The sequence below is a fragment of the Camponotus floridanus genome, unplaced genomic scaffold (assembly GCF_003227725.1).
Source record: "Camponotus floridanus strain SB8 unplaced genomic scaffold, Cflo_v7.5 scaffold7, whole genome shotgun sequence".
Classification (NCBI taxonomy): Eukaryota; Metazoa; Arthropoda; class Insecta; order Hymenoptera; family Formicidae; genus Camponotus; species Camponotus floridanus.
Window position 1 is genome coordinate 3,260,828 of NW_020229838.1, and position 24,682 is coordinate 3,285,509.

The 24,682-nt window shown below is 37.6% G+C and overlaps 1 protein-coding gene across 3 annotated transcripts; it reads right to left on the bottom strand.

Annotated features, from left to right (window-relative positions):
• Positions 1 to 388: 388 nt before the first annotated feature.
• LOC105253138 lies at positions 389 to 24,297 on the bottom strand. Of its 3 annotated transcripts, none has more exons than XM_011260971.3 (14): positions 23,889 to 24,297; positions 14,653 to 14,765; positions 14,170 to 14,369; positions 13,408 to 13,878; positions 12,668 to 13,175; positions 11,485 to 12,586; positions 11,047 to 11,184; positions 10,605 to 10,972; positions 10,160 to 10,453; positions 9,951 to 9,986; positions 9,244 to 9,413; positions 1,715 to 5,372; positions 855 to 1,471; positions 389 to 657 (listed from the first exon to the last, which is right to left on the bottom strand). In XM_011260971.3, the coding sequence occupies exons 2-14, from the start codon at positions 14,748 to 14,750 to the stop codon at positions 650 to 652; spliced, it is 7,668 nt and encodes a 2,555-aa protein (XP_011259273.2). In that variant the 5' UTR covers positions 14,751 to 14,765; positions 23,889 to 24,297; the 3' UTR covers positions 389 to 649. The 3 variants fall into 3 exon arrangements, with proteins under 3 accessions (XP_011259273.2, XP_011259271.2, XP_011259272.2); XM_011260969.3 differs by having other exon boundaries at positions 11,047 to 11,388; XM_011260970.3 differs by lacking the exon at positions 9,951 to 9,986 and having other exon boundaries at positions 11,047 to 11,388.
• Between the last annotated feature and the right edge of the window lie 385 nt (positions 24,298 to 24,682).

Sequence of the window (24,682 nt, forward strand, 5' to 3'; positions counted from 1 at the left end):
TATATTTAAAAAAAACAAATTTAAAAGTTTCAAACATAATACACAATGATTTCCGATTAGAAGAAAGATAAAAGCTACAACTCCGATAATTTTTTGACATTGTGGTTCAACAATTATTTATCTTTTTGCAACAAAGAATATAGAAAATTTTGAATTTTTATATTTTAAGCTTTTCAAAAATTTCAAAAAAGTATATCTAAATTTAATGAAGTTTGATTAAGCTTCTCCCTTCACGTACATAACATATAAAATAGCTTCTGAAAAATATTATTTTTGGCGTTTTCAATTCGTTAGAGAAATAACTCGTCGCTAATTTAGTAAAAAATCTTGCTTATAACCGGACATCCTTGTATTTCAACACGATGTATTTATTTAATATTTGTTGGTTCCACCTTTGTCATCGCGACTATTTCATCATCGTGATAAAGAAGCGCGAGACACTTTGACGCGCAATGAGAGATTCACTGATATATTATAAATCTAATTATATAAAATCGTTGTATAATAGTAGATGCCGCGTTTTCCTGTATTTTCAGTGTATTCTTATAAAATTACTTTCTCTATCCGAATTAAAAGTCAGTTTTTTTCCATAACAAAAGATATATCTGCAGCACCGAGGATACGTTTTTTCTTTCACTGAAGTGTTGCATTATGTTTCTGAAAAAATAAAATTTGTTTGCAGTTGCAATTACATCCTATGAATTAAAACAAAGAATATGAGAATTTAAAACAGAGTAGAAGATAACTGAAAACAGATTAATTTCTTTTTCGCTTCTAAAAATTACATTTCTTTTCACTGATCTTTTAACGAGAATGATTTAACGCATTTGTTCACTGTACCCTTTTCTGCTCACCGAATAGCTTGCTGTTCCCTTCGGCGAACTCCACATCCGCCATCCTATCAGCGTAGGATCTTTGCCTGTCGGCGCCGAATTGCGATAGATCCGCGATATTGCCGTTGTTGTGATATCCGTTCTCGCATCTGCTCAAGTAACCGTCCAGCAACGGTGATCGGCAGGTGTCACGCGACGACAAATAGTCTGGATTGCTCGGCGACAGGATCTCCTCGTAGTACTCCACGCTTTTCGGTTCCAGACGACTAACAGTGGAGCCGTACTTTTTCGGCAGAGTGGTCGATGCGCTCCTACCGCAATAAAAATCCGCCGTTGTACCGCCGTCGTTCAGGGACGATCTTGACTTGGTGATGTTCTTGTACCCTGAAACCGCGAGATCGTTGTCCGCGATGACGTCCGTACTGTGATATTTAACGCGCGACGCGCACAGATCCGAGGTTGGCGACTTCACGTATCTCTTCGAGGAATCGTATGAGGAAGACGGTACATAATGATCGTAGAGGGACTTTGCTTCTGGACTGTAATGACCGTGCGAGGACACGTCGCTGTATCTCTCTCGGTCGATCGGCGATTTTCTGGAGGACACCTCATCGTATAAACCGTATCTATTGTCCGATCTATGAAATATATATGATAGGTATGAATTTCCCTTTATGTAAAAAAACTTATTATAATATTAAATAAATTATTATTATTAATTAGGGTATTTCAGAAATAGATAGCCAAACTTTTGGAACATATTTTACATATCATAAGGATTTAAAAACCATTAAATATACATATATATATATTGCAATTTTTAAAAACAATTCAGATGATTAGAGGAAGAACTGGAAAATGTACGCTGTAAATTAATTTACCTTGTTCTAGAAATGCCATAATACAATCTGCTGCGCTCCCTTTCCCTGGAGCTATTGAGGCTGAATCTCCTGGGCAGAGTCGCGCTGGTCACTCCTGGCGGTGGCGCAGTCAGAGATGGCCTCTTCCTATCGTTGAACCTTGAATAGAAACTGCGCCTTCGTATTCGGTCTATCACCGATTCCGAGCTGTCGCCGCGCGTGAATAGAGAATACGACGTCGGCGACGTCGGCGAATATAACAGTGGCGAGTGCAAATCACCGCGATTGTGATTCAGGTCAGCCGAACAGATCGACCAGGAATCAAAGCTCTCCGGTTCTTCAGGCGAGAACATTTCGCTGGTCAAGCATTCTTCCGATGGCGACTCTTTAGTCATTTTAGCGTTGTTCGTGTCGCTGATTTCTTTAAGCGGACCTATCGCGTTCTCTCTCGGCTTTTCGTCACTCATCGAATCAAACGTTGAATAATCGTCGATAGTTTGCGAGCTCGAGCAATCGTTTCGCGACTCTATGTGATTCTCCATGATCCTGACGCACTCGGTGACTTCTCGCTTCAGCTCAGCGACATCCTTGGCACGCAAAGGCTTATCGATAATGATCTTGTTGCCGGTGATGTTAGCGTGATGCGTCATCCTCGACAGACACTCTATCAATTTGTCGCCACTTTCTGCCACAGGAACGTCAGTCTTAGGCGATCCAATAGCGGGATTCGCTTTGGGCGACCCGGACTTGGGCGAGTCCCTCTTGGGAGTCGTGTGTCTGAACGTGTGCTGTGGAATCTTGGACAGATCGAGTTTCAGGCCTGCTCTACTCGGCCGATGTTGATCCGGTGATTGTTTAGTCGGATTGACATTTGAATTGGAAGTGTTCTGAAGCACAGTACTAGTCTGATCGATGGACGACAAGTGTGCGGATTTGTTCGGTCTAGCTTGGTCTTCTATAACATCGACTTTGGATGACGTATCTGTACTTTGCGTAAGATGTTCGCTAGCATGATTGTCAGACTTCGCAAACGATGTTTTCTGAATGTCCAATTCCGTCCGTTTTAAAGAGGATGATTTCGAGGCAATCTGATCGTCAAGATTGTTTCCCTCATCTTGTGCTATGACATTCGACGCCTCGGGACTTTTCTCCTTCTTTGTTATTAGTCTCTTTTTTATCAATGGCTTCAATGATCTCTCCTTCTCATCGGATTTGCTCTCCGAACTATCGGACGATTTCTTCACGACCTTCTTCACGACACGCACTATCTTCTTTTTCTTAGTGCCGTTGATATCATCTTTTTCTGTACTTTCCTTCAATTTCACCGGCTTCTTAATCTTTTTATCAATATCCTCGCTTTTGTCAATTCTCGCGATAGATCCATTCTTACCTAGAGAATTAATATTTTTCTTGGTCTTCATCAGTTTCTTGTCTTCGCCACTAATAATGGACTCCGCATGTTTATTATCTATGATTTTCTGAGGGTCCGACTCGTCCACTAATTTTTTCGGTGACTCCGCTTTCTGTAACTTTGTTTTATCCGCGGAAGAGTCCAACTGCATGATTTTTTCCGGTGCTTTTTTAAGCTCCCTCGGCTGCTTCTCCATCAGAGGTTTCTTCTCTTTAACGATCGATTCTTTTTCTCTCGGTTTCTCCTTGGGCGGCGATCTCTTGCACTCGCTGACTTTCTCTGGTGATCTCTTGTTCTCCGGTATCTTCTTCCCCGATTTGTTCTCGGCTCTGGCGAACTTGGTCGGTATTTTGCTCGTTGTGCTGTCTTCCTCCGATTCGACCGACTTGGCGCATTTGGGAGGGCTTCTCTTCAACCTGCTCATGATTGCGTTCTGCGATCGGCCGCTGCTATTCTGCTTCGCGTCCGCGTTTGTCTTAAACAAACCCAACACCGATGTCACCCTTCCTTTGGCTGATGGCACGTTTTTGACATCGGCATTCTTGTTCAACGATAGATTCTCCACACTCAGTGTCTTCTTTGCGCCTGTCGATTCCACGGATGAACACGGGATGGGCGGCGCCGAGCATTCGCGTTCCTTCCGATCATTGGCATTTATCGTCGTCGACTTTGCGCCCGCCATCTCGTCGTTTACGCGCAGCCTCTCCAACTTCTTCTCCAATGAATGCAGGAAACCGCTCTTCGCACCCGAGACACGTTCCACCTTCGCTTTCTCTTTATCCTCGTTCTTGGGCTTGGTCTCTGAAGAAGAGGAGGAAGGGGCAGAAGAGGCGACAACACTGTCCAGTTTATCCTTTTGTAACGCGTTCATTTCATTCTTTTGCTCCTTGCAGATCTTCTCGTCCTTCGCGCTTTCGCCCTTCTTGTTCTCGCTCTTTCGTCTCATAAATCGTGATTTCCGGCGCTCGTTCTCTGCTGCCTTCTGCGCCTCTTTCTCCTTCACGTATTGACTCTCCTCTCGTGGTGTGTCGAAAAAGTCCGGTCGCAAGAAGCGTGAGATCCGATGTTGTTTAGGTTTCTGATCTTGCTTGTTGTTGTTCTTAGATTCAGTCTCTTTACTGCTGCCTCTAAAGAACTTGCTCAATATCGATCTTTCCTGAGTTGCATTTCCAGCCAGCGCGTCTTGCGAGCCACTGAATGACTTCCTGTAGTCTGCGTTTACGCTCGATTCTCTAGTTAACGAGCCTGAACGCAATCTGAGACTCGGGATGCAGCTACGTCTCTTGGATGTGATGGAGTTAGATGACAAGTCCGGGGGTGAGGTGGTAATCAGTGCCTCCTTATCGCATTTGTCCGTGTCCTTATAATTACAGCTGAGATTCGGATTGAATCGCTGCGGTGTTAGATTCCTTAGTTTTGATTCCTTGATCAGATTTTCCGCCGCTAATAGGCGATTCTCGAAGCTCATGGACGTGTGATCGGACTTGCCGATCGATTTGCTCGTATAATCGCCCAGATTGGATGACGATTCTGTAGGCGAAGTCTCGCAGGATCTGGCTGATATGCCGCTCGAGGTAGTGGTGGTGTCTATCAGATTGGCGTTCGAGTTACACATGGATATCGAAGTGCTTTCCGACACAGAACCGTTTTCAGCAGCATTATCGGTATCTTCCTTGCAGCCAGACACGAGATACGCGTCGTCGCCGGGTTCCTCCTGGATCTTATCCGTTGTCCTGTAATTGTAAAAATTGTCTCGTCTTACGTTACCAATGATGCTCGATCTAGCAGAGTCCTTGTATTTCCGTCCGAGTGTCATCACGTGCTTCGGTAGCGACGTCAACAGTCTGCCATCGTCGTCGTCGTCGTCGTCGTCAAACAAACTGATGCTTCTCCGCGGTGAATGTCGCTCCATCGATCTGTCAAGTCTGGATGGCTCCAGCAAACTGTTGGTCCTCCTAATACCACCCCGATCGAGTGATCTACCCCTGTACTCGGTCTGATCGGACGTCGCCGAGTGCTGTAATCTCCCAATCTCGCCGATCAAGCTTCTCGCCGGCGTTTCCCTCGTCGGTGACCGACAGTATCTGCTGCTGTCGCGCGGTACAGATGGTGATCGCGGTATCGAATGCCTGGTCTGCTCGATAAATTGCCTGCTCAATCTGCGCGCCAAGTTGGGAGTGAAATTATGCTCCAACGACTCTCGCGTCTCTTTCTTGACTTGAGCCGTTTCCGCTTCTATATCTCGCTTGCGAACTTCCTCTACTCTATCTGAAAGCAATCGAAACAGGGTCTATGCACATTCCGCATGCGGGTACGTGTACATGTGTGTGTGTGTGTGTGTGCGTGTCTGTATCGTGTGGCAACTAGGTATTATTGTTGGTAGTAATATTTGGTGTAGGACAGTTGCGTAAGAATACTCTCACAATGTCGGTATATTTACATTCCTTTATTTCTCTCTACATACATAAATTGTTTTTATAAAATCTCTGTCGCGAAAAATGTAATAAATAAAATGAAACATACTGTTCCTTCTTTTCTCTCATTCAAATTTTGTCGAGCGTCTTCTCAAAAGCGATCCCACATATCATACAACTATATATTGTAGGACAACTGCACTCGCCTTCGTCGATGTATATTTTCAAGTCATGGAAAACTCTCTAAAACGTGACTCTACTCGCTTTCCGCGTGACATCGATGACTTAGAATAGTGGAAGATTTCAAAACTAATCTTATACAAGGATATCACATATAAACAATGGCTCTTTGAAAATATGCATCAACGATACTACATAATAGTAGCATATACATATACGTACTGCTTTTCTTTACATATAGGCATTAATACAGAAAATTATAAAGTGTGTACTCATTTAACAGTGATCATGCAAAAAAAATAGGACGCTTTCATATATAAATAATTATAGATTTCAATTAATAAATAACAAAATATAAAATAAATCAATATATAATATATATACTATATATATATATATATATGTATATATAATATATACTATTATTTATTCTATATGTAATATATATTATCAGATATATTATTATATATATTATGTATACACATATAAATAATATATATATTCTTAAAAATCACAATGTGTTAAATGAGTAGACTTAGAACAAGTAGTGCCACAAAGAGAAGGAGAAGGGGCTAATAATATTAAATACAATATATATATATATATATGTGTATGTATGTATATATATGTATATATACATATATATGCATTATATCAAAGCATGCGGAGACAATGTGAAATATTAAAAAACGCTGTTATTTAAACTCTTAAAAACACAACAAATATCAGCCATCTCAGACAAGAAGGTTAGCTTCCGCTTGCACAAAAAAAAAAGTATACAATCTTTGATTTCTTTTCTCTTTCTTCTTCTTCAAATACCTCTCGCTAACAATGTAACACATAGAAAATTCTGTCTCTCTCTCGTATAACAAAGTTATTCTCAAATTCTTAAAACATGGCAACAAGTAACTTATTTATCAACGATTTTCGCGAGCCAGGTTTCGGTATGATTTATTCCACAATGTGTTGCACAAAATATCATATCACACTTACACATTTGTCGTCACTTATTACAAACATCGGAGCTTTACACGTTCGTGGCATTGTTATTGACATACTTCGTTTTTCGTCGATTCAATACTCATAGTAGTGTACACTTTCCCATTTCTTTTTATACATCGCAAATATACACGTCTCCGAAATAAATCATACCAAAGATAACCCGGAAGATCCACAGGAAGAGATCCACTCTCGCGAGCAGGATGTCTGGTCTCGTCCAAGACGCACCGCGTGAAGAGTGTTAAATGTGTATATCGTAATTATCGTATAATGCGAGAATGTCCACAATTTGTCTTCTCATCGTGTGACGGAAAAATTGTACCGTTTTTTTTGTCGGCCACAAATCGCTGCGATCATTCTATGCGGTAACATCAGACAGATTGACGATGTTCGAGGAAGACCTCGATGAGAGTGTGCGTTTATTGAACGACTATTTTTTTGTTCTCTTTCTCAATGTCATGAGACTGCGTGTGACTTTATCAGTGTCACGTAAAACACTTTGAGAGAATTAGAGAGATATAGACATTAGTACCTAACTTGGTTTGTGTCTACTGGGGATTATCGTCTGCCCGCCTACGTAGAGTCACTCGCACGGTCGCTGCAACAACCGTCAATAAAACCGTCAATTAACGTATCACAAAACGACGTCACAGTATAGATTTTTCTAAATTATATCTCCGATAATAATTGTTTGCTAACTTATTGACCGAATGCGATCTTTTGGTTAACATGTACATCTGCGTACAAACAGGGTCTTCTTTCTTATATTTTTTTTTTGTCAATAATCTTTCTATAATTTACAAAAAAAGTTACACTTTTCTGGCAGTACATTATTATTTCTTTTAATTATAATATCCATATTATATTTTCAGAAACAAATAGAGAAGATTTTGTAAGACACAAAAGAGCAATATTTTGATACATCATTAATTAAATTTACTTAGTGAATAAAAAGGATCAATTTAGAAGTCCCTGTCGTTTAAATTAATCAAATCAATTAAGCCGAACAATCATAACATTCAACTACTGTGATAATTTGATTTTTTTCTCCTCCGAAAACGCTAACAAACAATTATTTCAATTACTGATTGAAGAGTCGACGATAGACGTAAATTAATGCATGAACTTGAATTAAATATGGATCTCAGTTTTTGGAAAGTGAAATTGAGACTCTTGTTTGTATATTGTATATGGATATGTATATAGAACATGCTCCAAAAATATTTAGTGTATACACTAGGTAAATGAAAAAAGAAGAAACTGCTACTACATTGTTATGAGATAATGGAAATCAACAGCAGCAGTGCATTGCAACAGCTATGGCGTATTACAAGGTTCTCTGTCAGGCAAAGTGAGCTTACAATTTATTCGCTATGTCTCTTTAATTTACTAGGAATAAAGTTTCTACTTATTATTCTTTTTTTTATTTGCATTTTTTAATTTTTCAAACAAATATATGTAATTTATATTGAAGATAATATATATTAATAAATATTATTATATCTCTAATATATATTAATTGTATTATTAAGATAATATATATTAATTTTACAAAACACAGTGCATTAAACAAACTTTGTAACTTTTATACTTGGATAAGTAAAAAAAGTTCTTAAAAATAAAAGAGTTTATTTATAAATAAATATAATTAGAGAGATAGGGTCCTAATGAATGAGTGCAAATAAATTCTCAAGAATACATAAAATCTAAAAATAATCATAAACAATAATAATTTGTTTTATTCTTCAAAAGTTTTATATAAATTATTAAATAATTTTTCTTTATCTATTTTTGTGTGTCAAAAGAGAGTATAAATAGCAATAATCAAATATTATTTAAAAATCAATCGACATTTTTGCATTTCACTTATAACGCGAATTAAATATTCAATATTTATAAAATCACGAATAAAAGGAGAGATCCATCACATATATATATACTCATCTCTGCCAAACATGAACCGTACAATTAATCTACCGTGTGTTAGTACCAAAAATTGCAAAACATCGTCAGGCAAGAAATCAAAAAATTAACTTATCGAAAGGAAAATAATCAAAAGAGAAAAAAAGAGAAACAATAGGTAAAAGTAAACAGAAAGATGTGCTCTGTCTATCAACGACTCGACAACAGCTAGGTACTAGAAGATGCATGCTGAATACCATCCAGCATTTTTTCACAAGGCTAATAAATTTAACTAGTGACAAGGTAGCGTTGATGACTGCAGCGATTCAATAGAAGCTTTCTGATCCATATTTTTCAATTAATGCCATACGTATGTAATCGAATCAGAACTAATTGGATATACATAAAAAAAGTAACAGATTATAAATAAAAAAAATTCAGCTTCTACGAAACGCGCGAGTCAACATTCTACAACATTGAATATTCGTATGTACAATTCATAGTGAGCCTTGATCAGCAACGACAGCACTGAAATCATTTGCAAGATAGTTTCAAATCATCAATGTTTACTTTATTATGATTTGCTCTTATGCGGATCAAGGTACCACGTAAAATTGTAAAATGACCGTATTACACCCTCTTACCTCTTGGCAACGTATTGCTTCCGATTTCGAAGACGCTCTCCCTGGAAGGTGTACTGCGCGATCCAGGGCTATTCGGAGTTCCGGGATTGGAAGTGCTGGCGGAATCTCTCCTCGAGAACATATCTGCGTCCCGACTCAGAGAATGTTTAAACTGCGATTCCGAAAGTCGCCTGTATGCACGAAAAGAAAAAAACGACAAGATATCACGTTTATGTTAGCGTATAAAAGTAAATTAATTTTTGATGCGGATCGAAACGCGAGTGTTTGAAAAAGAAAGCGAGGAAAAAAAAGATATTCACACCAACGACATCCGCGATATGAGAGTGTGCAAAATAAATCGGTGTCTATGAAGACAAAATCAGTACTGGCAGTAAAAGGCAGGTGTTGGCAAGAAGCAAGGGGGTGTCAGCCGTATGCGGGTTGATCGCAAGTATTTCGGGCTTGTTTATTTTTTGCAACGTGTATGTGTTACTCTCAGGTGTCTCCGTGTGGCGCATGGTATTAAGCCGAGGTGGACGAAATTAGGTTGACTGGCACAAACATGTACATGTATAAATATGCGATCTAGTTTTTTTAACCTGCTCTCTGTGTCCAATTGCGATTTCTGTGTTTCGTTTTTTTTTTGCAATCCCTATTACTTGTATCTCGGCTAACAGGCGCGTGTTACACTACGTTTTACAAATCTCTTTCTGAACAATTGGACTCACGTAGTCATGGTCCGTGTTTCGACATAGCTCTCGTAGCTTGCACAGACAAGCATAAAAGTCATCAACGTTATCATTAAAGTTAAAAATTCTTAAATACTTGATGAATCATTAATAAAAGTTATATCGAGAGCTCAATGTTAAGTCTCGCTGTTAGATGAATCAAGCTGGAAATGATATTTGCACGCTAATATAAGAACATCTATATTTACCTAGACAACGGCTTGTTAAGACTCCAAAACGCTTGCGATGTTGGTTGAGAACCCAGTCGGCTGAACAATCTGCTACTTGGAAAACCACCGGGTCGATTGTCATCGACATTGAGTCGTTGCGTCAGACTTCGCACTCTAGATAATAAGGTTGAAAACAGATTTTCGGCCGTCAGTAACTCGAAACCGTCGTCGTCGTCGTCCTCGCCGGACGATAAGCTGTCAGCATGCTCGGTTGATTGCCTGGACGGCCGCGAACTCCTCAACCGATGCATATGTCTTTGTAATAGATCATCGCTGTTCAAAAAAATAAAAGATTAAAATGATTCAACATTGACACTCAAATTTGAATTTATAAAGCAGCTTCGCATGAGCTGAGCATAATATTCATACATACATTGATAGACTGTTTATCAGATTATTTATTTGATAAACTTGTATCCTTTACCCGTGCAATGAAGAGAAGGGAGACTCGTCTTCGCTAGCATCCGACAGGAGAGAACTCATTCTTCTCGGTCTACCGAATCGGGATCTCGGCGGATTCGTGCTCGTCGGTGTGCTGGTCTTGCTCTCTGGTTCCAGACTACCCGATCTAGGAGTGACATAACCACCACCCTCTACTGCGATCGGAATTATATACTCCCTAGGACTCTTCCTGATCGGTTCCGGACCCACTGTTGAACCGAGAGCGCTGTCTGTATCCGAATCTGCAGTTGATTGACGCGACAAAGATCCCGATCGCTGAGACATTGATTTCTGAGATATTAGTGGTTTAGGCGGCGGTGTAGTCGAATGCTGTTCAGATCCCATCTCCACCTATAGGTATTGCAAAAGCAAGAGTTAATTTCGCTATGTAAACTAGAAAAGAATATGTACTTGAAGAATCAAACCTGAATTGGTATAATTCTTTCCCTCGGTGGTGCAGCCTGGAGCCTAACTTCTGGTTCTAAGCTCGCGCTCCTATTTGCACGAGGCAACCCCACCGCGGCGACCGGAAATGCCACCTCCGATCTCTGCGTGCGTAGTTTCTGCGGTTGAAAAGCATCAATCTTAGCTTCTACCTCGGACTTAAACGCTACAGTTTCCGACGGTTTGGTCCCGGATAATGTAATTTCGGCTTTGCTAGTTTTTCGCCTAGGCAACGTTGCGCTCTTTAATGTTATCTCCATTTTACTCGACATCTTAGGTTCCTCCAACTGTGAATTTTTGGTAGCAGCTGACGTACTAGTTATCTATCAAAAAAAAAAGTAAAAAGAAAAATCAAATGCGAACCGATGCATAATAGATGCATAACGATGAAATAACGATAGCATTAATTTCACACTTACGGTTGCTTGCGATGGTAATTTGCTGTCGAATTTCGTCTCAACTGGCGTCGAAACAGAGATGGTGGCCGATCGCATGTCATTCGGTGCGACTTGTATCTTCAATCCGAGCAATTTCTTGGAGTCCGAGTTTTGAGGCGATATTGGTGGCGAGCCGTTCAGCTTTTTTTGCATCGGAGGTTTACCGATCGCGCCACTAATGATATCGATGGCACGTTTCTTCGCTTCGTCTTGTTTATTCAATCTATCTTCCGTGGTCGCGGTTTCCTGACCTTCTATCGTCTGCTTTTGTTCCGTCTCCTTCTCACCTTTCTTGTCGGTTGGTACATCGATAATAACTTTAGACGCGCTGACCTTTGTGGGGGATGGCGTGGTTATGGACGAGAGACTGGCCTTCCGTTCAAAGGCTCGTTTCGCGCCTCCCACGTTAACACCAGGAATAAATATCTTCTTGGGTTTCTCGTTTTCTGCGGTAGATGCCAACTGATTGAATTTCTCGGCGGTCTCAAATATCTTTGAACGCCGTCTTTCAACAGGTTTAGCGAGTGCAGTTATCACTTCATTTGACAGCTCGGAGTCCAAGGAGAGTGCCTTCTCTTTGAGCTTCTTGAAGTCGTTCTCCGTTGGTTCGAAATGCTGCATATCTTGCGACAAATATGCTTCATTTCTGATATTTGTGTTATTTTCATTTGGCACTTTTGATTCTAGGGCATCTGACTTCTTGTCAAGCGGCATCTCATTCGTTTTATTTGCGCTTTTCGAAGCAGTATCTGCATCTTCATGTAAACTTTTGCTAGGAGATTTAGTATGCTTTTGTTGAGACTTATCTTCCTCATTACTAGGTTTTTGATTATAAAATTTCTCATACATTTGAACATTTTCGACAGACATTGGTTCGCATGATTGTTCGCTCATCAATGGTGTCTTGCTCCTTTCTTTACTTGGCGATCTTTCTTTTGATTCTTCAATTAATTCTAAGCAAGCTGCCACGCCTTCCGCTCTATCAAAATCGGCAGTTTTACTTGTAGGAACAGTTATAATGGCTGCAGGCTCCACCTCCATTGCCTCCTCCGATATAGCATTTGGAATTGGAGCTGAATGATGCCTAAAAAATAACATTTATCGATGTTATATTTATTCACGAATATCTTAATCCAAAAAAAGTAATTCTAAAATTAATATCTACCTCGACACAGATCTATAGGTTCTAGATTCTTTGTCATCTGACTTTTCTTTTCTCCTAGATCTCTCTTTCCTCTTCACCCCTGCCGCGGCCGTTTCGTCCATCGACGGAGTTGTCTCTAGTTTTCTTTTGGCGTCCCCAGCCGCGGAAGACCTTGGTTCCTCTTCAAACAACTCCCTTATTCTTCTATCGGAATTATTCTGATCGAGTTCCATCAAGCTACCAACCGAATGGCACCTGGTAGGTACTAGCGTTTCAGAAGACATATTATTCGCAACGTCTCCGCCCGCCTGCTGATCACCCACCAGTAGCTTTTCGGCACTGGCGGACTGTGGCACTAATGAAAGCAACAAATCTAGACGCACAGGAGTCTGAGCAGCCAGATCCTCGGCAATATCGAGACAATTTTGCTCATAGCCCTCGTTCACCCACCAATGAGTGCAAATTTTTTCAATATCGGCGCGTCTGCCCGGACAGACTGTGAGCATCTCTTTTATAAGCGGCGAGGCAGCTAAAACAGAAAGAAAGAGAAGTGAATAAAACAATTTAAGCATCAACATCCACTTTATAAAAATCTCACAAATTAAAAATAATTAATGGAAACTTATTTTACGAAACATTGTTCTTTTTTAACATTCGAATATTAGAAATTAACGAATTTCTTGATGTAGTTATTTTGTTACGTCAAGTTCTTTTAAAGGACATGTGCCTTGACACATGTTTTATATGAACATTATACTTACGAGATGGTTTCTTGGGTTCAAAATAATCAGATTGTGAGATCTGTTTGACTAGTCGCTTGAAATTAGACCCGTCGAAGGGCATAGCACCGTAAACCAATGTATATAGCAAAACGCCTAGACTCCAGCAATCCACTTCTGGTCCGTGATAAGGAGTTCCTTTCACAATTTCCGGACTCGCGTACAACGGACTGCCGCAGAACGTGTTCAGCAATCGTTGCTCGTCGAACACGTTCGAAAGACCGAAGTCGGCTATCTTGGCGTTTCCGACTTGGTCCAACAAGATGTTCTCGAGTTTCAGATCTCTATGGCAGATTTTGTGTTTGTGGCAATAAAAAACGGCAGTGGCGATCTGCCGGAATATTCTCCGAGCTTCGTGTTCGCTTAGAACCTTGCGTTCGCTCAAATAGTCATACAATTCACCGCCAGCTGCATATTCCATTACTAGCACCATCTTTTCTCTGTTTTCGAATACTATAAAAATACATAACAAAATAAAACGTTAATTTGTAGAATAAAATTGTACAAAGAATTGAAAAGTATAAACTCTAATTTCCATCAAAATTAATTAATTCAAATATTGAATTATATCAATAATAATTTATCAAATTATTAATTTTATCAATTCTCTTTTCTATTAGCTCAATTCGTGAATTTTCATGTAAATAAAAAAGGAGGATTTATTCGATTGTGATTATTTATTTGATGTATAATATAATCATCATCATTCAAATCGTTATATATTATCGCATCCCAAATCCTTACCCTCGTAAATATGAATGATGTTTGGGTGTTGAACGCTTGACATGATTTGTATTTCTCTTCGTATTCTGATCAAATCAGCTTCCGTTTCTATTTTGCATTTCTTGATCGTTTTTATTGCCACTTCCTGACCAGTTTCCTTATTTATTCCTAATTGCACCTTGCCATAAGTGCCCTGGCCTAATTTCTTTATGATATCAAATCTGCAAGAGAAATTTCGTCGAGAAATTAAAGGTAAATTATCTGGTTGTTAATTTGTAATTTAATCGCAAATTGTATACATTGCTGAATTAATTGTTATATCAAATTTTATTTAACTTAAGCTACTCAATTAAATTCAGAAAATTATTGTAATAGTTTATCTATAACAATTTTTATCAGAACTTTTTTTTCATAATATAATTTTTTTAATTTTCTGAAACTGCGAAAACATTCTCGTATGCAAAAAAATTACTCGATTCTTCGACATTTAAATCAGACATTTACCTTTGTTTCAACTTTCGCTTATGATTATGAAGCCGCACACCACCCGTGCTCTCCATCCCTCCCATTATATTATGTATGCTTGCTTCTCCGACAACCATCTTGCCTGCGTTTATCTGTGAAAAGAAAAGCAAATAACAAACTATAATATATTGTAAAAAGAAATTTTATTTTTATCTTACATAAACGTTATGATTAAAGTGAACTTATATGAGAATATTTTTGAGCCAAACTTTTGGATCACATATTCTTTATCATATATATATATGACAATAATAATAATAAACTATTATATAATACACTAAGAAACGCGAAGATTTCAAGGTAAATCTTCAGACATAGATGATGCTGAAGATACGTAAAAGACAATTTTCGTATCATTACATTTAACGTCTAAATAAATTTCATATCTAAATAAAGTTTCCTTTCTACTCTATTATTTGACATTTTCAGAAGAAACGGTACAGCTTCGCGCACTATGCATGATGTATTAATTTTACATTTGACGTCTCGCTGTTGAAGTTTAGAAACGACTTCGGAGTAAAATCCGTTGAAATTTTTCAGCGAACGAGCAACGGCGTTTTAATTCCATCCCGAACGACGGATTTCAAGACGCTAGCGCTTTTTTTATTGCGACATGATTCCTTCTCTGTCTCTCTCTCTTTTTCTCTTTTTTTCAGCCGCTTCCTGCCTCCCAGGCGGAACCGGCGCGGACTCTCTCGTAAACGAGGATGACAACGATAGAGAGACTAGCTATAGTCAGAGTCTTACATTAGAAAATGAAGAAGACGAGAGTGCGAAAAGGAAGAGAGAGAGAGAAAGAAGCAGAATGCGGTGAGTTTATTTCGGGCGTCGAAACGCCAGTGTATGTCGACCCGTCGTCGGTAGGTTTCTTCTCTCTGCACCGTCTTCTCGTCATCTCTACACGTACCGAGTACTCCTCACCGCTAATTTCCTAAATTCCTCGAGGAAGTCCTCAAAGAAATGCACCTTGCAACTTTCCACGAGACACGCTTCAATTAAATGTATCCTTTGAATTTTATAAAAATGATAGGCAATTATATATCGTGTAACGAATTCAGAAAATAATAAAAATGTAGAAAAAAATTAGCAAAAAATCAGCGATATTATTGTATGCATAATATTTAATTTAAGAGAGAGCAGAGGAGATCGTAAGAGTAAAATGTTTCCCAAAGAGGAGAGCGACTCGAGATAGAGTGACCTGTGCTATTTCGCTGTTGCGATTTATTGTAAGATTTAAATCTAACACAGTTTGACGATGTGTGATGCCAGTTTGTTCAATATAAGCGTTAACAAACTCAAATGACTCTAAATAACTCAGCTCTTACCACACGTGACTATCATCCTACGAAACTATCGTTAATCTCATTCCGGGACGATTAATGAAATGTAATTGTTGCCCGACAGTACAAACGATCGCCAACCGACCAATCTCTCTCCTTCTCTTTCTCTCTCGTTGTCTCTCTCTCTTCATCAGAATTTTTCATCGTCAAAATAGCTAAGCGCCTTCATGGCGCGTAGATTATGCCATGATTTCGTCAATGCGCGACAGTTAGTTCGCCAACGAAATAAATCACGGACGCGAATTTCCGAAGTGCTTGAATAAACCTTGCCAGATGTATCCATTGACAATTCGTATAGCCTTCTCTTCGCAGAAATATCAAAGTTTCGATAGTATTATGTCTAGTATTATTAGCGATACTATTATTATATTATTATTATTACACGTTATAAGTTTCAGAAATAAAAATAAATAACAAACTTGTATACTTGGTGTTTTCTTTCGGAAAAATATTTATTTCAATATCGAATTAAGAGATACGAGAAGCAAAAGTGACTTTTGACTTGTGAGAAAAAATCGAATTAATCGAAGAATATATTCGTAAAGTTTATCGAAATATGTATTTTAGTAAAAATTTATATAATACATTTCAACAAACCAAATAGAATAATCATTATTAATATAGTTTTTTATATACTTGACGTAATTTTAACTTCAAAATTTTATCTCTCATTATTTTAAAAAATTTAAGATTAATTGATCTTGTTACATAATTTTGGTTATATAATTTTGTTAAAAAAGTCTCTCTCTCTCTCATATGTCATTTAAAATTAAGTGTATTTCACCGTTCAAAAAAAATTCATTGTGAAAATTAAAATTAATATACGATTTTCATATTTTTAATCATTAAGTCTATTATAGAAAAATTGTAATTAATTACTTTCTTCAAAATTTAATCCTAAATTTCTCAAAATTGAATAACATAAAATATTTTTCATTCCTTAAAATCATGGATGAATAATAGAACATTCGACATTTCTTTCTTTCTCTCGAGAAAAGTCTTGAGAAAAAGTTATTTTTTATTGAACTAAATTACACACACTGTGTAATTTTCGTATTGGCCGACAATGCATTCTGTGCACCGAGAGAAGACGAGCCGCGTCTGGATGGCGAGGTTGTGCGGACCAGACAAGGTCCACGTTCGAAAGAAAATAATTCTCCACTTGAGCGGACTATCCGAGCTCGGTTCTCTCTCTTTCTCCGTCTTTCTCTCTGAGACGTCCCTGCGAGACGACGATAGCACGTCGCCTGGCTATTAATGCACCGCAATATGGATAACGGCTGACTTAAATACAGCGCCCGTGCTTAGGTTCAGGCGCCTGAACCGACGATGTATGACCGTGTCCCTTCTCCCCGTCACCCTGTGTCCACGTGCGAGAGTAACAGCGGCTGCTCCCCTCGGGTGAATGAAACCGAAAAGGCGACGTGACATGGCCCTGCCCTTTCCTTCCGCGATTAAGAACATCTTGCTGACTACGGCTAAGATGCCGAGACCTTTACTCATAATCAAAACATCACGAATATTGAGATCCCATGTTTTGTTTAGAATAATTAACGATGAAAAAAAATGATATACAATATATTTTTGGTCATTTAAATAAAATAAATATTTATTTCGCGCAACAATTCCCATCCCTGCTACTTCCCGCGCCTCTCATGCATATGCAACAGTTTTATAAAGAGTGTCTCCAAATCAAATAAAAAGCTTAAAGCCATATAAGATGAAAGAAATTTTTTTCTAAGTCTATATATATATACATATCTACAAATTTATTAGTACAACTACTCAACGTATATAAATTATATTAGCAATGTACACAGAAAAAAATAAGCGTCAAATCAAAACTTATATACTTAAATTAACGCGTTCATATATATGCAAAAATGTATAATCTTCTTAGAAAAATTTAATTTAAAATTAATATATTTAAAATAAAATTAAATATTTTTAAATTAAATTCTTCTAAGAAGAAATTTAATTTTAAATTAATTTTAAATTTTAACAATATTATAATCTTATTTCAATATAGTCATTGTTTTCTCAATATTGTCATCTCAAGAATGTATAATTATTTAATTCTACTTTAAAAAAATTATAATTTATTAGCTTCATTCAAGAAAGCAATTATTCCAGCAATTATATTTTTCTTTAACGCAATATAATCTCATTTCAAAATATCCATGTTAAAACTAAAGATATTTTCAAAACAAGAATATCCTTTTTTTCTGTGTAAAAATGGAATAATGTAAAGATATTGTTTAAAAAAATTTTAATCACAATTATAAAAGCGTGAAAAAATTTGAAAACTCTACATTTCTTAAATTTTTCTAGGAAGTAGAAGTACTGTTTCCTCGCTTCATTGTGCATACAAATTGTGCATACAAATATATGATCAGTTTGAAGAGCTCTTTTATACATGTACTTAAATTCTTAGGTTAAACTATTTAAATACTTAAAACATCTTACACTGCCATTGTTACTTGATAAAGACTATAAAAAAAGAGAATAAGAGACTCTTTGTCATTCATATATTTAAAAAAAAAAACGTGTCACGAGATCTCGTCTCGTTTCTATCTTGACTCTGGATTATCATACGTATATAACTTTTCTAGAGCGAGATGAATATCGATACAAGTATCGCGGTTTCAAAGGATTCAAAGACCATCCTTTTGTGCATCGAGAAAGTGGAACATGTCCCGGTGCAGATGCAGCATACGACGTCTATACATATTTCAGAACTTGTCTCATTCATGTCGTTCCCGAGTGTAATTTCCTCTCTCGCATCTCCTTCCGCTTGTCAGAGGTAACGAGAGAGTCGCTCGTTAAGGATCTCCTAGACTATCTCGTACACGTGGCCTGGTACGAACAGCCGCCAATGGCCAGTTTTATTTCCATCATGCGTCGATGCGTTCTCGCCTGATGTCGTAGAACGTTCCAAGAAGAACCGCGTTCTTCAAGGAAACATCGCGGTTAGACGTCGCGGTTGCCTTTTTTTCTGCGTATGAACCAACACCGTCTCGCAAGTCGGTTACTTCTGTTCCCAGATACAATCCCAGGAAAGATTGTAATATAACCATTAATAACTCTCCACACTTACTCGTCCTAAATCGCGCAGAAAAAAAATATTATCGCGCACTGATAAAGCGAACCGAAAGACCTTTTAATCGAAATAAAAATATCACTGAGAGATGATGTTTCTTCCGAGAACGCGAGATAATAATTCAGTGAAAAGTCTCTGCAGAAAGATTTTTCAAAATGATTTTGAGAGAGAGAGAGAGAATTTCTATTTTATTTTATATACAGAGTGATTCATTTTAATCTGAACAGGCAAATATTTTGAAAAATATGCGAGATACGAAAAAACGTTTTAGACAAAAGTTGTCTGGCTCCCAGGGGGATATAAGATGGTGACAATGATTTGACCTTGGTCGTTTAAAGGTCACGCGAAAGTTAATTTTCTAAATGGATCACTTATTTTTCATTACACATTCTTACAGCTTATCTCGAGAGAGAACACTATAATTAAATGTTTTTTTCATTAAGTACTTTTCAAATTATGAGGCTTAGGATAATTTCCTAATTTTATATAAATCGTAAAATATTCATTTTTCGATTATGTTACTTCAATACTTTTATACACAAAATAATGTGAGAAATCAATTGGTATAAAAATATAGTTGTTTTTAAGAAAAAATATGTAAATTAATTTGCAATTAGATATTATACACTCCCTTGAAACCATACAACTTTCGTCTAAAACATTTTTTCGTATCTCGCATATTTTTCAAAATATTTGCCTGTTAAGATTAAAATGAATCACTGCGTCACCTGTATATATAAAAGACCATGAACTTTTTTGGACTCTTGAACATCTTTCAGAGATCCTCTCGACAATTCTCACATATCATAATGATTCAAAGTTGTATTCCCAGAAACGAGCGATCGGCGATGATTAATATCGATAGTGTATTCTTCATAAAATAGACACCAAAAGCAAGTGCGTCACGACCGAGAGGACGAGGGGAGATAGCGAAGATGTGAAAGCAATTATTTGTGTCTCCCCGTCGAAAGATTGGCAGCCTCGCTCCGCTCCCGATACAATCCCGATCGGTCGCCCGTTCGCGTTTACGGTATTTTTAGCGGGACGTGTATATCCGCGTGTAGGTAGTAGTAACCTTAAAGAAGGGATTCGTGTCCCTCTAATAGAGTTTCCTGTCTTCTCCTCCATCTTACTCTCTTCGATCTATTTTCTGATGTATTTATGAATCTCTCCCTTCTCTCTTAAATTTCTCGTAATTTTGTTTTTCATCGCATTTTTTTAATCGCATTGCTTAATTTGATCAATCTATGCGATTCGAATGACAATAAAATGTGCACTTCCATGGAAACATACTTGCGTTTTTATTAATGACAATATTTATTTATAAATATCTATTCATTCTCTTTCTCGAAATTTTGTTTTTCATCGCATTGTTTTTACATTGCTTAATTTTATTCGAATGACAATAAAATGTGCACTTGCATGGAAACATACTGGCGTTTTTATTAATAACAATATTTATTTATAAATATCTATTCATTCTCTTTCTCGAAATTTTGTTTTTCATCGCATTGTTTTTACATTGTTTAATTTTATTCAATCCCGGCGATTCGAATGACAATAAAATGTGCACTTCCATGGAAACATACTTGCGTTTTTATTAATGACAATATTTATTTGTAAATATCTATTCATTCTCTTACCGATATCGTTAATAATAATTGACATAAATTCTTGAATGTTGAAATGAATTTTTCAATTCTTAGAATATTATATTCTTTTATACGCGAAAGTAGCTTATTCAACAATTATTGTGAAATTCTGATTCGCGCTATTCCCTGTAATAAAATCGCCATCGGTTTCGTCAGGGATGACTAACGCTACGGATTTACCGTTCGATTAACACGGTCAATCGTACAATGCTCCCTCTCGCTCCTCTCTCCGTCTTTGTCTTTCCGGTGAAGGTCAATCCACCGAAGCGTCACGCATTTAAGGATGTATGTATGTACATAGAAAACTATGACGTCACACGGTGCGTGCTGGATCGATGCCGTCGTGATTCACATCGGTATTATTAATTCGTTATTCTCGGTGACACGCGCTCAAAAACGGTCCGGACGGTCACCGCGGAAGATGCATTCGCCGAGATGCACCGATTCGCGTTCGAACTTTGCAGTTCTGAGATAACAGCAAAATACGAATGATTGTCATACATAATTAAAATTTCATTTTCGAATTTGCGCGTCGATAAAATGCTCGTTAAGATATTTTTATTACATGCATAGATTTCTCGTACTTGTCGAAAATCTTATCGCATGATAATCAAATACTTATTGTTAATAAGTAAACGCTTTCCAAGAATTTGTTAGCTCACTTGTACAAACAGAAAGTATCTCTAGCAATCTGGAATGATTCTACAATGATTTTATGTGAAACATATTTTATTTTACTTTTATTTTTCAAAAAAATATATTTTTTTTAATTCTTTGATGTTCGGTTTTTCAATTTTCTAAAAATAAATCTAGCAACTAATCTAAATATTAAAAAAAGATGCAATAGAAAGTAACTTATGTTAGCCAGATATTGTAAAGATTTGTTATCACCCCATGTCCAATAGATTGGTTATCATACTATGTGTCATACTACAGATTGCTTATTATACTTCAGCATTCTTCCGGAAAATTTACCGGTTAAAATCCGTCACGTATAAAGGTAAATTCTATAGTATAATAAATCGTTATAGTTTGACACTTCTCAATTATTAATTTAGAGCCTTCTTTATCTGATATATTATCATATTTATTATATTTATTTATTTATTTCTTATATATATTTCTATTTTATCTGATATATATTATATTTTTTATATTTATATATTTATTTCTCACGAATCGTCATCAAATACACATATATTTTGGATATATTATTAACGATTCGATGTACGCCAGAAAATTTGCACAAATTGTTACAATTTCATTAAATTAATTTAAACCGAGGAGAAATTTAATCAATTAACAAAATTAATCAATTAATCAATTAATCGGTTTTTACCTGTTTTTGCAAAAAGCAACTCGTACATCGACCGGCACTTTTTTAAAAAAAATCTATCGTGAATCCTCGTGCACGTTTTGGCGATATCGTGAGGAGAAACATACTATACTGACAAATATCGCAAGACGTATCAAACTTCCTTCGCGCGATGCTCGAGGACGGAGGAACCACTTAAAGAATCCGACTGTCAATCGGGTCAAATGAAACGTGCGTCCTGCGCACACATACATGTACACATGCACGCGTACACCTACATATATAAACATGCATTGTCGCACTATATGTAGGTTTCGTTCCTGTCGGACGAAAATAACATCCTCGAGGAAATATCTTTCCGATAAACCATTTACGGGAAAGTTCAGACGCTCTTCGAATTACGACTACCTACACCTACATAAGCAAGTGTACGTGTGTGCGTGTGCGCGTGTCTCGAGCACGCTCCTCTTTTATCGTTGGGTAATCGCACAACGCCCACGATGGCAAGAGATCGAGAACTCTCGCGAGGGTGTACGTGCGTGTCCATCGACGATATATTGTACGTGTAGTAGTATTCCTACTTCGTTTCATGATTAATAATAATTACATGCAACAATGCGTGCACATTATTAATTAAAAAAGTACGTTTTTGCACGTTCTCTCGCTGCGATTTTTTAAAAAAATTACGTTATTATTATTTATTATTATTATTTATTATTATTCATTATTATTATTATTATTTATTATTATTTATTCTCTCTCTCTCTTTCATTATTATTATTATTATTTATTATTTATCTTCAATTATCAAATATTAAAAAAAACAATATTGCGCAATAATTGTTGCTTTCTTTATTTCTCTTTAGGCTTATTTCTCTGTATTATTCGTTCTCGACACGGTAATGCATATTCGTATTCTGGAAGAAGGAAGATGAAAGAGAGAAAGTGCATATAAAAGAGAAAATCGCAAACGTGCCGAGAAATCTTATTAATATATCCTCTCCTCGATATGTGTGTTCACGGTGCAAATTTAATTTCCTCGATTTTCTTCTATATTCTTTCCATTTCGAATTTTTTATCCGTTCCTGCCTTTTTCGGTTGCTTCAAGTAATGATGTCAATATTTGCCTTTTTTCAAGTGTATTATCTTGGATTTATCTCGAAATAACTGAAAAATGGAATGTAGGACGTGTAAAATAACGTAGGATAAAAAAACATGTATTGCTTCACATGAAATCATAGAATCACCATCGATTATTCGCGATACTTTTCCCGTCTTTATAAACAAGCTAATAAATTATTGGAAAATTCCTGTTTATGATTATTAAGTATTTGATTATATCATCGATGATTTCGTAAGCAAATAGATGAGAAAAATAGTGCTTTAAAAATTAATATTATCATCTCCAAGTCATCGCATTAATTATCTTTTAATTATCTCGATATCTCGTCCGATCCACTAGCAGTTATCGGCTTTCCTTACTTTTCTCGTTAACTTTAAATACAATATCTCTCTAATCTTTTCCAAACTATCGTTCAACATCCAATCATTTTCCCAATCTCCCTTATTCTTACAACTCCCCTATTGTTATCAATTTGCCCGACTTTCGCGTTATCGCAACTTTCTAGACTCTGCAGCATCGTCTTCTCTCTCTCTTTCTCCGCGATCGCAAGGAATAACGATTCGTCGCTCACCCACGACGACGTAAAGCTTTGAATGGGAATCCGAGGAAGATGCACGCACACGCACACGACACACACGTCGACGCCGGCCGCGACGGGCCGGCTAAAAATAGCGGGAATTCGTACCTTACGATGTGAACTCTGGAGCGCGGATTATCCTCTCTCTCTCTCTCTCTCTCCTTCTCTCCTTCTCTGTCTTTCCCCCGTTTCATCCGACCATCCGTCCGTCCGTCCGTCCGTTCTCGCGGTCCTCGAGGAAGTATCCCGGTCCACCAGCGAGCGTATCTTGTCGCACACGCCAGACGAAGCCCAACAGTTTGTCAGTCGCCGGTCACTCGACGATGTTTCTCGCGCTTTCCTGGACAGTCGCGATACGCGCGGCACGTTTCCACTTCATTTTACCAAACACCCTCCGCGAGACGACGGCGAGATGACGACGACGACACGACGGCGCGCAGCTCGAACGTTGCCATCGTCTTTATTTACTAATTTTGGACGTGAACCGTCGCCGGGAGCGGGCAAGCGCGCACAGATCGGTGCGTCGACGACGGCGCCGCGTCGTCGCCGATGACTGTCGACGGTACTAATCGCGAGCCAATCGGAGCGCTCGATGAGCGCGCGCGCTCATTGGCTGTCGCACGTCCGAGCATAAACAATAGCAGACAAGATGTCGTGCAGAACAGATATCGCTTAAAGGCCATTCTACAATGGCCGTAGCATAAGGTTGTAAGATTCAGGAAATTGACCAATCACAGTCAAGTATTAAGAGAATACTCGACCAATCATAGTTGATTATTCTTTTATCGCAGAAAGAATACTCGACTATGATTTGTCAGTTTTCTTACGACCTTACGATTACGACTAAAATTTTTGTATGTGCAAAATCCCTTATCGATATATTTTATATATGTTGCAAAATA